The 16,869-nt window shown below is 46.1% G+C and overlaps 2 protein-coding genes across 4 annotated transcripts in view; one reads left to right on the top strand and one right to left on the bottom strand.

Moving 5' to 3' along the window:
• Positions 1-4,818, top strand: part of SCRN1 (secernin 1) — a 64,404-nt gene extending 59,586 nt beyond the window's left edge. For all 3 annotated transcript variants that reach the window (XM_018047104.1, XM_018047103.1, XM_018047102.1), the window contains one exon: positions 1,733-4,818. In XM_018047104.1, coding sequence (XP_017902593.1) covers positions 1,733-1,891 — 159 coding nt within the window. In that variant the 3' untranslated portion in view covers positions 1,892-4,818. The remainder of the gene's footprint in view (positions 1-1,732) is intronic.
• Positions 8,859-16,869, bottom strand: part of WIPF3 (WAS/WASL interacting protein family member 3) — an 83,762-nt gene continuing 75,751 nt past the window's right edge. The window contains exons 8-9 of the mRNA XM_018047101.1: positions 13,068-13,144; positions 8,859-11,052 (exon numbers count right to left, since the gene is read on the bottom strand). Coding sequence (XP_017902590.1) covers positions 11,029-11,052; positions 13,068-13,144 — 101 coding nt within the window. The 3' untranslated portion in view covers positions 8,859-11,028. The remainder of the gene's footprint in view (positions 11,053-13,067; positions 13,145-16,869) is intronic.

The following is a 16,869-nucleotide window of genomic DNA, read 5'->3' as shown; positions in this document are numbered from 1 at the left end:
AAAGTGCAACCCTCCTTCCTCTACCCAAAACTTTGGTTAATAAAGTAACATCAGTTCAAACAAAAGAAATATTCAATATATGCCCATAGCAGCCGTTAGTGATAGGCTTTCAAGTAAAATCCAAGCCTATATGTTTTTAAAACAATTTTGGCTGTGTTGGGTCTTCATTGCACATTTCTCTCTAGTTGTGAAATGTGGGCTCTAGAGTGCAAGCTCAGTAATTGTGGCACACGGGCTTAGTTGTCCCATGACATGTGGGATCTTAGTTCCCTGCCCAGGGATTGAACCTGTGTCCCCTGCGCTGGGAGGGGGATTCTCAACCACTGGACCACCAGGGAAGTCCCCCCAGGCTTCTATTTTGCTGACAGAGAAGGAAGGAACATAGTTGTTAGATGCTCACCTGCTTCCCAGGCATTTATTTAACAACTTGTGAAGCTCCATTTTGTCTTGAAAAGAGGGACCTCATATAGGGAATCGGTGCACACATTTTGCATGGACTGGGTAAGCTGCTTCTCTTACATCTGGTATAGTGGGCTTTCTAAGAAGGATAAAAAGGACAACATCAACAGTAAATCCAGGGGAGTTCAGAAAGCATCCCTGAGAAGGGTAGTCTCCCTGTTTCTAGACCCTGCTCTTCTGTGCCCCAGAAATGACCATTCTGACGTGCAAAAGTCACAGTTATCCGATATTTGTCCTGCCTGCCAGGTGTGTCCCCGGAACTGGAATGCTGCCGCCACACTGCACTAGCTCTGTCCAGGGCCGCCTGCCCTGATTGCTGATGGTGCACGCTTTAGGTGGATGACAGTGAGCCCGAGTAGGGGGGAAATGTCACTCCCTGATGCACAGTTTTCTGGTTATTTGGCAAATGAAGGCAGAGGTAGGAAGGCCTGTGTGTTCTGAGGCATCCTACACAAAATTTCCAAGAGGTGAGGTAGATGAGGCTGGGTGGACTTTGAAATTTGGAAATGACCATTGGTTTGAGTTAAGGCAGCACTGGGAGATGGTGGATGAATGGTAATACCCGTTCCCCTGTTCTGGGAGTAACTGGACAAACGAAAGCTTCTCCCTGTCATCCACTGTGAATGAGTGACTCTCACTTGGAAGAAGAGATGTCACCCCTTCAGAAGAAACAGTAAATTGGGGATAGACATGCCATTCACGGATCCATTTATTCATTCAAAAGGCATTGTTGAGAGTGCCTCCTCTGTCCGATGGAGGAACATAGAGATCAGCCTCATTCTTACTCCCTGGGTGATTGCATCTAACAGGAGACCCAGGCAAGTAGACAGACCGTCACAAGACAGGAAGAGAAGAGCCATGGCAGAAGGAAAGGCATTGGATGGGGAGCCCCGAGGAAGGGCATTCTGACGGTGGGCACGAGCTGACCAAGTGTTGGCGGAGAGCAGGGTGGCCTGTGCAGTGGCAAGGAGTATCATGGGTTGGAGGAAGGCAGCTAATTCAGTCTGGCTGCAGAGAAAGGAGATGCAGGAGGCAGGGCAGGAGGTGAGACAAGCAGGAGCCTTGTGGGCTGCAGAGGGCCTTCCCCACTGTCACTCAGGAGTCTGGATTGCATCCTGAATGCAGCGGGAAGTATTCCGGGCGGAGCAGTGACATCACCACAGTGGCACCCCGTGGCAGTCCCGCAGGAAGCCCACTGAATGGAGTGGGGGTGGGCCCTCAGAGGGCTTTCAGCATCCACTCCAGTGGCCCCGACTCTTTTTATCCTTCTCAGGAGCAAGGTCAGAAGCTGAGGAAGACGATGCTGGAACTAGAGAAGCAAGGCCTGGAAGCCATGGAGGAAATCCTGACCAGCAGTGACCCCCTGGACCCCACCGAAGTGGGGGATCTCTTCTATGACTGTGTGGACACGGAGATTAAGTTCTTTAAGTGAAGTAAGCGTTCCCTTTCCCCTTCTTATTTAAATTTTCCCACCTTACTAAATTACCAGCAAAACAAACCACTCTCCTGTCCAAGTAAAATGAGAAAGTTGAGATGCGTCAAAGTCACAGTCCCCTTGTGTTCTGCCTTGAACCTTACAACACCGCCCCCTTCTTCTGCAGCGTAGATCCCCTCCTTCTGCAGTGTAACGTGTATCCCCTTGCCTGTTGTCTGATCGTATGACTGTGTGGATTTTAAGCTGCTATTATTGTATTTCAGTGACAATGGACACATTAGCCTTTTCATGGGAGGACTAGAGTCCACCAAAGCCGTGGAAGACAGGCTCCATGGCGCCGAGTTTGCGGGAAAGGCAAAATCTCTTGGAGTCTTACTCTTTCAGTAGCGATTTCTTTCAGGTTAACAAAAGGCGTTTGTCTGGCCCTGAGCTCTTGTGTGTGTGTGCCCCAGGGAGGCTTCCACTGAGACCCTGAGCACAGGCCAGTAACACAGAATGCCCCCGGCTGTGTCTTCTGAGATGCAAAACAAGTGGGAAGGAATGAAGGGGACTCCGCTGGCTCCAGGCACAGCTCCTTCCAGATTCTCTTGATCCGAAAGAACCTGTGCACTGCGCTCGTGTGCAGATCCACACAGATGGCTTCCGCTTTCTGTGTGAGCTGAAGCCTGCCCAGCCCCTCATCCCCGTAGGGATTCAGGGGTGGCTGCACAGGTAACACTCCTGATCAGGGAGTGGCTCTCCTACCAGGCAAGGGGCTGTCCCTGCCATTCACCCAGCGCGTAGATGCGCTTGTGTCTTGAAATGATTCTGGGCCTAGTTTAGAATTAATTAAATGGCCCTGTGGCAGAGTTCCACCCCACAAAGCTGCAAATTTCTCAGCTAATGAAGGAAGGAAAAGGAGAAACTTTTGGCTGTTTAGATTCCAGTTAAAGTAGCTGGAATCTGAGCAGCCACCCCATTATCTCAGCAGAGACTTTAATTAAACTGATTTGTTTCCCATGTTGTGGGCTCATGAAGGATCTAACTTACCAGCAGAGCTCAGGAGAGCGTGTGAAGAAGACCAGATGGGCTCAGCACAGGGAAGAGAGAGGGCAGGAAGGCGACAGATGGATGGAGAAGCATTTCACTCCAGGGGACAGTCCCACCCCCGCCCTTCCTGCCCAACCCTGTTACAGCCCACAAAGCTGTGGAGAAAGCACCTGGCTTGCCCTGATCTTTCCCTTTATTCTTCACGCCCCACATGGCCCGGTAGCCACTTTCAGGCTAGTAGCTGAAGTGGGCAGGTGGTGGTGGTGGCAGGGGTCTTACCTCCAGCTATTGAAACTCTCAACCACTCTTGACATGCACAGAGGCAGAGATGAGGAGGAGAGGTGTACATGTTAATACAGCAATGGGTGGGAGGGCTGTGGCTTCATTTCTCCAGCCTGACCTGCACCATCTGGGCCTAATCACCTTCACTGGTGATAGGTGTTTGCAAATGGAAATACTATGAGTATCAGGAGTCTTCGAAGTAACTTCCAGTTAGACTCGTTTTCCAGCTGCAATGTATCATATGCCGCGAGAGCTGGAGAGGAATTGGGCCCCAGACACAGACGTAGACACTGAGGGTTACAGGTGTCACTGGAACAAATCTTTTTTTCTACTAGCTCCCCTCCAAGGGTGTAGGCATAAGAGCACTGTGAATTTTTTGCCCAGAAGTTTTGAAAATGTGTAACCTCTGTGAGTGATGAGACATGGGAGCAATATTTGAGCCGAGAAAACTTAACAGCGATCGTTCACAGCAGCTTGTGGTTGCTGAATTTTGTCTGGGCTTGGTCTGGGCTTTCAGTGAGAGCTTAGGGTCTCCTCTTAGGTGGCATGGCCATTCTGAGATTGTCTGTCTACAGCTGTTGAGTGGGGAAGGGCAAGGCTTGAGGATGACACAGGCACCTCATCCCCTCCCAAACCCACCTGCTGAGTGGTTATTTAAAACAAGATGATGCAAAAAACCACTATAAAATTCTACCACATGGTCTCTCCTTCCCCTGTCATAGAAACAGTTCATCAGACCTGGCATGTCTGAGATACCCAAGGTGGTTAGGGGTTTGAGCAAAAGAAGTCTAGTGAGAATAAATTACCTAGAGGTCCAGCTTTCATTATTATGGGCCAAGCAAGGTCACGGGATAACCCAGCCAGCCTTATGCCATTACCCAGCCATTGTGCAGTGGGAAACAACAATGACCACTTCTGTTAAGGACACTGACCTTAGTCCAGCAACCCAGAAAAAGGCCAACTATAACTAAGAGTTGTGTGGGTTAATGCTATTATCACAATTGTGATGCCACTGTCTTACCACTAGAGGGCGGGGCAGCCCTTTTCTGGCAGAAGTTAAAGAGGCTGGGATGCTCAGACTTGTACAGAGGTGTACAGTTAAAGCTTGAATAATAGCAGTGGACAGATTCTTTGTGCATTGGGATGCGTGGGGAAAGACAAGAAGAGAGCAAAGAATCTGCTGATGTGGATGTTCACTTCTAGTGACAGTAACAGTTTGAAATATGCAGTTGGATTTTGAGGACACTTGCTGAGGGGGATGTTTGTTTTTAAATGCTCCTAACAGACTCTGTTTTTGAAAAATGCTTATCATTACGTGGATAATTTCTTGAGCAGGGATTGATTTTCTAAAGGGAAAATGAATATATGCAAGGTGAACTATGAAAGTTAATGTTTAAAGGTCAGTGTGTAAATAGCTTCCTAAAATGCCGTTTGTGTATCCATTACGATTTGGGGGAGGGGAGGGGGCTGTGCACACCTTGTGCAGAAGGAAGACGTGGCCTTGAAGGACAGACTCTCTCCCCTGTTCTCATGCCCTATAACCAAACATAAGCTAGTTAGTCTTGGCTAGTAGATGGGATTTACCACTCTAACTAAGGAGGAGCAGAAGCTCCAGTAAGAGTAAATTAGCAAAGCAGAAGTAGTACTCCTTCATCCTTGGAGATGGTCTGGAATTTTAAGTAGAATAAGGACATATTTGAAACTATGGTGATTCTTTAGTGCCCAGTAACATAAGACAGTGTTATTATTAGAAAGAGTCATTCTTATAAGCTAACAGAGCAAGTGTGTGCCTATTAGATATTAGCAGTGAAGTTCCTTCACTTTTGGATGGATTATTAGGTGTAAAAAATAATCATCAATGAGGCAAACTCCTTTGCGCCCTGCTGTCATCCCAAGCGGGTCCAGTTATTACACAGTTCTGCCCAGCCCGGCAGGAAAGCCAGGTGGGGCCAGTGTATCTGTTAAGAAACCACGGGCTGCATTCTTGAATGAGGAGGAGTCCAGTCATCTCTGGAGAAGGTCTTCAGGGAAGCCACTGGTGGTGCCAAGGTTAAGGCGTCTGCCTGCAGTGTGGGAGACTCGGGTTCGATCCCTGGGTCGGGAAGATCCCCTGGAGAAAGAAATGGCAACCCACTCCAGTATTTTTGCCTGGAGAATCCCATGGATGGTGGAGCTTGGTGGGCTGCAGTCCACGGGTCGCAAAGAGTCGGACACGACTGAGCGACTTCACTCACTTTCCCGTGGGGGCGGGGCAGGGGCGGGGCAGGGGCGGGGAGGGGCGGCAGGTCGCCCCGCCCAGCACTGCCTGTGCCTCCCTGTGGTTGTTGTGGCCTTTCATTCCACGTGGTCTTAAGTCCCAGCTCCTCTCCTGTGGTTTGTGTCAGACGTGCTTTATCTGACTGAATCCAAACATCCCAAGATGTCCCGTGCGGATTTCTCGTGGGGATGAATATGTATATGTTTGCGGTCATGTTGTGAGAAGTTGAATGTGCGAGCTGGAAAATGCTAGGGGCAGGGAATAATAAAAAAGGAGAACCTTGCTGTTTCCTGCAGTGGGAACTGACTGTCGTCTTAATAGCCTTTTGTACAAATATCTACAAACCAGATAACTTTCCCATCCAGTGCTTGCCCTTGGAATTGTCTCTAAATACATCAAACATACAATAAAAAAGTACTGAAATTAATGTCGCAGGGCCTCTTCTATCTTGTGTTTTATTAATAAATGTGAGCATTGGCCACAACATAGAAAATGTATGAAAGGGGAAATATTTTATGACTGGAATCTTTGGAAAACCCAATCAAGTTAAGTGTTTTCTTCATTTATCCATTGTGTCAATAAACTCACTCTTTAAAATAAACACAAAACCATGACATACCACCTCACACCGGTCAGGATGGTTATCAAGAAAACAGAAAATTAGTGTTGGTAAGGATGTGGAGAAATTGTAACCCTCTGCACTGTTGATGGGGATATAAAATGGTACAGCTGATATGGAAAATGATATGGAGGTTTCTCAAAAAATTAAAAAGAATTAAGCCATATAAGCGAACAATTTTATTTTTGAGTATATACTCAAAAGAGTTGAAGGTGGAATAGCTCGAATAGATTTTTTTACACGCATATTCATACTAGCATTAGTCATAATAACCAGAAGGTGGAAGCAAGCCAAGTATCCATCAATGAATGAATCAATGATTTGTATGGACAAGCAATGGGATATTCAGCCTTAAAAAGGAAGGAAACTCTTGACACATGCTACAACAAAAATGAGCCTTGAGGACTTTATGTTAAATGAAATAAGCCACTCTCAAAAAAAAGTCAAATATTTGATTCCACTTTTATGAATTGCCAAGAGTAGTCAATCTCATAGAGCCTGAAAGTAGAATGCTGGTTGCCAGGTGCTGGAGGGGTGGGAATGGAAATGTGTAAGGGGTATTGAGTTTAAGTTTTGCAAGATGATAAAAGAGTTCTGGAGACTGGTCACACAACACGGTGAATTTGCTTAACACAACTAAACTGTACACTTAAAAATTACTAAAATGGTAAATTTTATGTTAATGGGTATTTTACCAAATTAAAAACAATCATCAGAATGGCTGGTGCCATCTATGCCAAGTGTCTTTATTTTAAAGCCATAGAAGCTCCATTAGAGGAAAGGATGCCACTTAAGAAAGAAACCAGCTCTTCTCACTCTTGTGACCTAGAAATGCCAGGTTACTTCAATGATTCTATCTCCATGTGACAGGGAAATGCAACTGAATGTCTTGTTCTTGAAAACAGGACATAGTCACTGGCAACAAATGACCTATGTCAAGGTCAGAGTAAATGACGACCCCATTTATATGACAAGGAGCTGCTATTTTTATTCTCAGCTCTTTTTCCATCAACATAAACTCCTGCAAAGTTCCAGGGTAACAGAGTGTGTATTAGTTTGCTAGGGCTGCCATAATAAAGGACCACCAACCAGGTGGCTATTTATTATCTCACAGTCTGGAGGCTAGAAGTCCAAGATCAAGGTGTTGGCAGAGTTGGTTCCTTCTGAGGGTTGTGAGGGAGAACCTGTCCACACCTCTCCCCTACCTTCTGGGGGTTTGCTGGCAATCTTCAGCATTTCTTGACTTGTAGAAGCATCACCCTAATCTCTGACTTCATACAGCATCCTCACTGTGTATATGTCTGTGTCCAAATTTCTTTTTATAAGGATATCAGTCACATTGGATTAAAGGTCCACCATACTTCAGTAGGACTTCATCTGAACTTATATCTGCAACGACTCTATTCCTAAGCAAGGTTGCTTTCTGAGGTATGGAGTTAGGAGTTGAGCATGAGAAGTTTTGGAGGATGCAGTTCAGTTCATAACAGGTTTGTGAAGGATGCCAGGCCTCCGGGGGCATGGTCTGAACCTGGAGCTTGCTTCTGGAGTCCACAGCCCTTCCCATTAAGTTGCTCCCCTTCCCCTTCTAGGCACCACCTCTTCTACCCAGAACTTCCAGTTGCCTGGAACTATGGCCACTTCCCCTCCTCCACAGTCAATGGCTTTAGAGATCCTCATCCATTTTGTCAGTTATCTTGGGCCATTCATTGCTTTTCTTCTGCACTCAGATGGGCCCTTTTGGTCATGTGAGAGCTTATCTGTGCTTCAGCTAATAAAGACAGCAGATAAAACAAGTCAGGTCCTTAACTAATTCAGATGCAAAGTGTGTAGCAGCCAACTTTGAAATTAGTTTCTAGATGAGATTTATTTCAGGAGCATCTATGAATTGTAATTACTGCTGTCTCCTTGTTATCCCAGCTGAGCTGGGGATCTGAGCAGCTCAGTGAACGTCTGAATGGAATGCCTGGGACACAGCCAGTGAGAGCTGAGTGTGAGACTGAATGTGTAGTAAGCAAACTGCTCGTACCCTGCAGTGTGTATGTTTGTGTGTGTGTGTGTGTGTGTGTGTGTGTGTGCCTGTACACACTGATACCTGGGTCTGTTGTGACCTGAGGGTTGAAGGCTTGCCCAGGTGTTATATTACTCCATCTTCACCACTATACACTTAAGGACATATTTATGCCTCTATATTACAGATGAGGAAACTGAGGCATAGACTGGTTAAACTTGTAAGATGCAGAATCAAGATTCAGATCCATATTTTCCCTGAAGCCAACATACCTATCAGGCAAACCTTATCTCTGCTGTACCAGGTTCCAAAGAGGCCACCTGAAGACACCATAATGGAGATGGTGATGAGACTGCTCCACACAGGAGATTTTTTAAGGCATTTGCTAAGCTGAGGGGGTGGTGCTAAGTGTATTTCAAGTTGAAAGCTGCTCCATTTCAACACAAGTTAGCAGAATTTGTAAGCATGTTTGATATTAATAAAAGTGAATAAGTAGTGTATCTACTTGTTACAAAATACATTTGATTTTTTCCCTTGCTTGGTTTTCTCAAATACCCATTCGTTTAATTAGCTACAAAAGTCAGGAAAACATTCTGTAGTTTAGTTCAGCTGTAGTATAGCTCCAAAAAGAAAGGCCCCATTTCTATCACAGAATGTTACAGCAAGTGCTGGGTCCTGTGTCAGTATCCTGTCTGAGCCCTTCTAATCCTTAAAGATGGTTGGCTTAGATTGGTGCTGGCGACCGTCAATCGGCTTTAACAAGTAAACAACTGGAAGCATTCCCACTTATTAAAGTTTATTAATACAAAGAAATGAATCTGCAGAGGGAAGATCAATAAATAGAAAATACACAGGAAACACTGGGAGAGTCACAGACCACGGTGCTGGGGAGATTACTCGAGGATGGGAGGGGCACTCTGTTTGAGTTTGTGGTCCAGAGGTGAAGTATTTGTCCTGCCTGCCACAAGAGTTCAAAGGGCAGGAATTCAGTGCTGGGTCTGGAGGAGAGATGTGATGCCAGATTCCTGAGATTTTTCCCTAATTGCAATTTTTGGTTTCTGCACATTTCTTCCCTCTGACCTCGAATAGTTTTATTTTGAATTTCTATCCCAGTGGTGCAGAACATCAGTGTGTAAACACCTCATCGGGGCAGGCAGTCTACTCTGAAGGTAGAACGGTTTTGGTCTAGCGCCTTCTTAATCATGATTGTTAAAAAACCCTTGTAATTATTTTGTACAACTGGGAGAGAGGTGGAGTGGATAGTGTTATATTTTAAAAGTTCTGACCTTTTGGAAAGCTTGCAGAACCAATAAGACAGATCAGGTATATGCACAGCTGATGACCTGCAAAAGCTTCTTTTTCATTGATTTAGCTGTTACAGTTTGGCATGATTTATTCCCCAGGGAAGGGAACTTGACGTTGCACAGTGGCTTCTGTTTGGAATGAGAGAGTACGCAGTGATGGTGGACACCATCTCAGGGTCAGCCTCCATTCCAGACAGGAGGTGGTGGATGCGGTCACATGTTTGCCAAAACCCCACTAACGGTCTGTTTTCTGCGCATGGCGTGTTCTCGGCATTACATCCTTAAGGTGTGAGGGCATGAGTGGGCTGTTTCAAAGGAAACATTTTTCACTGTTTTCTTTCCACCTCTCCCGGATTTCCTTTAATCTGCAGCTGTTTTGAGCACAGATGAGGGGTCAGTCTGCTTTTTTCTATTTTTCTCTCCTTCCTCAGTCACAGCTTTCCCTCCAAGGATGAGGTCAGGCAGCAAGCAAAAACACACTTTCATTCCCTTGCCAGCCCCAGAAAAAGGGCATGAGAGGAGCAGCCACAGGTCACAGCCAGTCCTGACCCATCCACAGGGCTAGCCGAACTCATATACTTTTCCCCCTCTAGTTGAGTGCCACCACAGGGACTGGGGCACTCTCAGACCAGCTCAGAAAGGTGCTAAGGTTTGCCTGATGGGTGGATCCAGGTTCCCTAAGGGTGGGCGAGGGACACTTGATATTTGAGGCAGGTATTTCAGAATATGTTTGAGTCGATACTTGTTCATGTCATGCTTTCCATGATAAACCCTGCACTCGGGGAGGAAAAAGAAAAGATCTCTGAGACAGAATTAATGATGACTTATGTAGGTTTCTCATTTGCAGGGAACATAGTGAAATCTCCTTCAGCTCACCTCACCCTGGCTGCCAGGATGGGGGCTCAGAGGGACAGGAAGGACCATCGCAGAAGCGTGGGCACGAGGGGTAGTGTAAACACTAAGGGCGTTGGCTACCTGCAGGACTGTTCGGTTACACAAGGGGCCCTGTGTTCAGCCTCGGAGGAACTGAGGCCAGTCTTGCCTTCGATCTGCGTTATATTTACATGAGGCAGCAAAAGAATCCTTGTACTGCAGGATGGGAGCAGGATGTGGCGTCTTGTCCACTGGGGGCCGTGTGGCGGCATCTGGGTGAGGGACACGCTACTCTTGGGGAGCCGCGTTGTTCATAAGGCATTACCTGGTTTGATTTTGCAGTTTGTGTGATGAGACTAGAAAAATCATGCCAATAAGAAGCCATTGTGGATACTATGACTTTGGGAAACTAAGGAATCTTCTAAAAACAGTTGCAAGTCTAGGGAGGGCCAGCCTGCAGACGTATTTACAGTCATGGAATGGACACTATGCGGTGGGACAGGGCTGTCACCTGTGCCAAGGTGCACTTTTAAAAATGGAGAAATAATGTGCATGTGTTTTAAATTATTCAAATAATAGTTGACTATAATACTGATTTAAAGCCTGTGCAAAACACGTATTTACAATAAACGCTCCATTCAGAGCCTGCGTGTCAGCTAAATTACGACTTGAGAATGGTGAGGTCTGACGTTCTCCTGGGGATGCCCACCCTGCCATATGGACCTCCAGGTGGCTCACAGGACGTTGGCTTCATCTGTCTTCTCACCGGAGCGTCTTAAGGGCTAACTGTGGAAACACAACAGTGTTACCAGGTGGGGTCAGAGGTAAATGAACCATCCCCAGGGCTGGCTTTCCCTCATGCCTGCAAGGCTGCCCGGGTCTGATGGTTCCATCATATGCAAGGTGCTGATCTTCACCCAGCGGGTCGTGGGTGGAAAAGGGAAGTGTAGCTTGTTTCAGGTGGGGACCGAATGTCATCAGAAACATTTTAGGGACCATGTACCAGCAGACCACTTGACGGGAAGCTAAGAAAAGCTAAGAACTTGGTGGCAATCTAGAGACAAGGCAATGAAAAAGAGAGAAAGGGCCCCAGGCTCTCAGATTTCCAGTTTAGGGCTCCCAGCCTTGCATGGATCACTTGGGCTCTGGCCCATAAAAGAAGAGCACCCCCGGGGCTCTGTTCACCATGTCTGAAATTCCGTGATTTCTCCGGGCAATTTCTTTTTGCCTCACTGAAGTAAAACATGAATTAACGTGGTGTCCACCTAGACATAAAGATCTTCTTGACTATGGGATGCCCAAGACAGACTACAGTCCATCCTTGACTAGACTTTATGGGCTCAGGGGATTCAGATGTGTGCCTGCCATGAGGTTAGGGACCAGACAGTATGGAACGTTCCATCATGCTTATAACGTCTAGAGGTGAGGGTGACTCCTGTCCTGGCAATTCTGACCTGCCAGGGAAAGCAGCAGTGAGGGCCAGTGGAAGGAGCACTGGACAAGGAGTCAGAGGTCTGTACATGTGACCTCAGGTGAGTTCCTTAACCCCTCAGAGCTTGGTTTTCTCATATTGAAAAAAAGGCATTAAAGATAAGTCTCTCCAGCTTATATCACAGAGTTGCTGAAAAGGATCCAATGAAATAGCATATGTAAGTTCTCTGAACTATAAAAAGTTGTGTAATGTAGGGAATATTATTTTGATTATTACCATATTTTTCTGATCGCGGGAGTAATGCATTTATTGTAGAAAATTCAGAAATTGCATAAATGCACAAATAAGTCAAATTCAGTCATAAGCTGGCAGAGTAAATGCCTGTTAACAACTTTGTGTCTATTCTTCCTATCTTTTTTTTTCTCTGTATATATCCTTCTCTGAACTGCAATCATACACCCACCCAGTTTGAAACCTACAATCATCCAAGAATGTTTATTGCAGTTCTCAAAATTGGATCAGCTGTGGTTAGAAGGGGAGGAGGGTGCCTGTCCTCCTTCAAGGAACCTTCACCTCCCCCAGCTTCCAGGAACCTAGTTCATTCCTTCTCACATCCCTTTCCTTCAGGTTCCAACCTAACCTGCAGGTGCTGCCCTTTTTGCCACATAGCTCTGAAACTGGAGGCCAGGAGGGGACGAGAATCCCTGTTTTCAAAGAAGCAAAGGGCCTTTAAAGATGAGACTCTGTCCTGTGCAGTGAGAAACGTCATCTCAGCCCAGGTTAGAAAACACACACTGCGTTCAGGTTGCCTTGTGTGAGCATGAGGGTATTTCTTCAAAGCCTGTCTTACACGGGCAGCTCTCTGCTTCCTCCTCCCCCAGCTTTCCCCTAGCCACCAGCACTTGAATTTTGAGGCTAAAGTGGTCAAGTTAAATGACAATGTTGATGGTAGAAACCTGCCCCCGCCCCGGGAGGGGGTGGTGGTGGTTGTAAGAAGCCAGGTACTCTATAGATGACAGGGAATACTGAGTTATGTTTTATGCATGGTACAGAGTTTTTCTCTCTGGGCTTCTCAGACCAGGGTAACGGGGAAGGATGATGGCAGTGAACAGGGTGATGGTTGCAGAGGGATTCCCAGGGGTCCCACGTGCCAAAGCAGCTTCTGATGATTCCAGAAAAGCCCTCTTTCACTCTCCAGGTTTTGAAATTATGAGTGGTTCACCCCAGCTGGAAACAGGTGCCCATGTGTCTCCTTCCCCCAGGTAAAACATGAAGTTATTAATATGAAGGGGAAAGTAAACCTCAACAGCTGTGTGCTTCTTGAGGAGGTTTCCTGGTTTTACACTCAGGGACCAGAGAGCTCTGTTACCTGAGCGTTTCTGCCTTTGATGTCATCAGAACTCTGCCCGCCCGCATCGGCGTGGAGCCAGGGACCAGGTGTGCGGCCTGAAAGACACAGGAACCATCTCACCATCTGCTGGCCGCAGGCCCGCTGTGCACTTCACAAAGCCTGGCTCCGCCGGCACTCAGGGCAAAGGCGTAGGAACCAAGGGTAACGTGAGCCCGTCAACCCGAACCCCTCCGGCTCCTGGCCCTAGACCGTGTGTTTCCACCCACTGCTTCTCTGTCACAGACCGTGGATACAGAGGCATCATGTCCACTGCTGGAAGGAGAAGAAGTTATGAAGGGCTCTCATCTAAATGCAGGTGAGCCTCTCAGCTCTGAACACCCCACCTGCTACAGACTCACTCGTGCGTCCAAATGAGCTGGCGCCCTGCTAGCGTTGTTTAAAAAAGGAGTAAAAAGTATATCCTGACACAGCTCAGGCCCTGCCTATGAGGATCCAACTCATTCTCTAAAACGTGCTAGGTGTAAATATTATGCAAGTTATATGTATATGAACATATATTCTCATAATTAAGAATTTGAAGAATATAGAAAAGATAATAGGGGAAAAACCCTAAAGTGCTTCCTCTCTGCCTGCCCTTCTCTCTAATCCCAATTATTTATCCCAGAGTCACCTCCGCTAAAAGTTTGGTGTTTATCCCTCCAGCTTGGTTTAACTTTTTGGCATTTACTTACACAGATGTGTATGTATATAGGCAGATGCGTGGTTTGGTTGATCTAGCCAAGTTTTAAAATCCACATTCCCAGGAATTCCAGAACTTTTTCTGTGAGCCAGGTAATACAAATGGTGTCCCTAGGTCTCTTTCTGTCTCTCTGTGTCCCAGATGTCTGCTGCATTTGGTACAAGACTTTTCTGTCTGCTTCCATCACCGTCTAGGAATTAAATATCCATGTCCCAAAGCCCTTAAAACAATTCATGCTGCTGTGCAACTGACTAACATGAAAACCAAAAATATCCATCACAGATTATTTATGATAGTAAAAAAAAAAAAAAACTGATAATAACCTGCATTCAAAAGCAGTGTTCAGGAAATCTAGGGTTTCTTATCATATGATGGAGCACCAAGCAGCCATCTGAGTGTCTACAAAGGCTCAAATAATTTGGGTTGATGTTTGAAATGTAGGAGAAAAAAGCAGGCTAGAAATTGTATAAATAGCAACACCTCAACTATTTAAAGGGCTTCCCTGAGAGCTCGGTTGGTAAAGAATACGCCTGTAATTCAGGAGACCCCTGTTTGATTCCTAGGTTGGGAAGATCCCCTGGAGAAGGGATAGGCTACCCACTCCAGTATTTTCAGGCTTCCCTGTGGCTCAGCTGGTGAAGAATCTGCCTGCAATGTGGGAGGCCTGGGTTCAATCCCTGGGTTGGGAAGATCCCCTGGGGAAGGGAAATGCTGCCCACTCCAGTATTCTGGCCTGGAGAATTCCATGGACTGTACAGTCCATGGGGTTGCAAAGAGTCAGACACAGCTGAGTGACTTTCACCTTTTTTCAACTATTTAAAAGTCCATTTAAAAATGTAAATCATATACTCAACTGATTCCTTTTGTATTTATTGCTCTTTAAAATCTCTTAAAAACACTTTTCGTGTTTTCTACAAAATGAACATATAAGTCATCTGAAGAATCTGTTATGGTATGATATAGTTTTTTAAATGAACTACCACATAGAAGGGTCTCTACAACTTACAGAACATTAATCCAATGGGTCCTGTAATTTTCATTACAATACTTTAAAAATTAATGAATGCATCTGTTCTAGGATAAAGATTTTTGGGGGGCAAATGGCATAGGAAGTACTAGATTTTTAGCCAAATTTTCACAGTCAGTTGCTGCAGTCATGTCCAACTCTTTGGGAACCCATGGCCCGTAGCCCACCAGGCTCTTCTGTCCATGGGAATTTTCCTAGCAAGAACACTGGAGTGGGTTGCCATGCCGGCCTCCAGGGGATCTTCTCGACCCAGGGATTGAACACATGTCTCCTGCGTCTCCTGCCTTGCAGGCAGATTCTTTACTGCTGAGCCACCGGGGAAGCTCCTGTAAAAAGTAGAGACACTGATATACTTAATTCCATGCAGCAGCGTGGCCCTGAAACTACTGTTCTTAGACTTACCCCAGTCTGCTACAGAAAAGCCTTCCTTTAGATCAAGGTTTCTTAGCTTGGCTCTATTGACATTTGGAGCTGGATAATTCTTTGTTTGGGGAGGGGGGCTGCCTGTAGGTTGTAGGTGATCTCACATCCTTCTTAGTCTCTACCCACTAGATGCCAACAGCACATCCTCCACGCCCTAGAGACCATTTGTGTCAACAACAAAAAAAAATGTCTCCAGACTGTGCCAAATGTCCCCTGGAAGGCAAAATCCCATCTTTGAGAACAACTGAGCAACGAAACAAGCTTCTCCATAGGTAAACAGTGCCCACTAGTTTTTATAAATATGATGGGAAACAACAGCAGAGCTAAAGGATAACCAATTTTTTCATAAAACAGAAAAGAAAACTCTACATCTTGTAAAAGAAATTTCACTGCTGCTAGAAAAGGGTGGCTGAGAGTTGCCAGGGTTGCCTCAGATTCTTTTAATTCAGCTATCTCCTTGGGGGGTGGCATCTCAAATATTTCCTTATGAGATGCCACTAGGATCTCTTAGAATTCGACAAACAGAGCTGTTCTGCTTGAAATGGTCCTTCACATGGGCTGTTTTCCTATAGGAGAGTATTTCAGATTCACTAAAATACTGGTTTTCAAACTTTTGGTACCACAATGTGCAGTAAGAAAGACTTTTTCCATTTCTATCCAATCACATGTGTCTACTGCACACAGAACAGCCTGAATGACCATTGCTGCTGCCTCCTGGTAACCAGATGGCACCTCTTTCTCCAGTTATTAACACGGCTATGTGTCCGGAGCTGGTGGCTACAGAGCCGCCAACTATGAAAGACTTCTCTGAACAGTGGGGCTTAAACAAGAAAGTCTACTCCTGGGTGGAAGGAGCAGCGGCCTGAGGGCCACACTGGCTTCCAACTTTACTTTTTGTCATTTGTAAATCAGGCCAGCCTTATACCTTTCCCCAGACACAGAGATATTTTCATGTGTTAAAAAAAAAATTTTGTTCTGTAGCCAACCAACAAGCGGCTAAATATTGCAGGGCTTGAAAAGTATCCAGAATGGATTTAAAAACTTGGCTGACCATCAAAGCTGGGTCTCTTGGAGGGTCTCCCAGAATGTCTCCCAGTCTTGGAGTACAATTCCAGGGGCTGGCTGAGGAGAAAACAGACTCCTTGGGGAGGCAGATCTAACTGTCAGCTCTGGGCCAACTCGATCTCTCTGAGGTAGGGTCCACATGGCATCAGGTGGAAAGTAGTAGTTATGGCGCAGAGAATCACATTGTGTATCTGAAACAAATGGGATGCTGCATGTACTGGCCTCATGTGCAGAGAAGGAATACTGATTGGACCATGACACAAGAGGCAGATGGTTACATGCAATCAAGAGCACAACTCTTTGTGACTAGAAGCGTTCCACTGGCAACGCTAACCAACTCTTTGCAACGCCATGGACTGTAGCCCGCCAGGCTCCTCTGTCCATGGGATTCTCCGGGCAAGAATACTAGAGTGGGATCTCCAGGGGATCTTCCTGACTGAACGTCGGTCTCCTATACTGCAGGCAGATTCTTTACTGGCTGAGCCGCTGGGGAGGCCTATCCGTATGACACAGAGGTTTCTGTTTCCCTTCTTATCTCAAAGCAGCTCAGCAAATATGAAGCGAGA

The sequence above is a fragment of the Capra hircus genome, chromosome 4 (genome assembly GCF_001704415.2).
Source record: "Capra hircus breed San Clemente chromosome 4, ASM170441v1, whole genome shotgun sequence".
Lineage (NCBI taxonomy): Eukaryota > Metazoa > Chordata > Mammalia > Artiodactyla > Bovidae > Capra > Capra hircus.
This window is presented reverse-complemented; position numbering and strand designations above follow the sequence as displayed.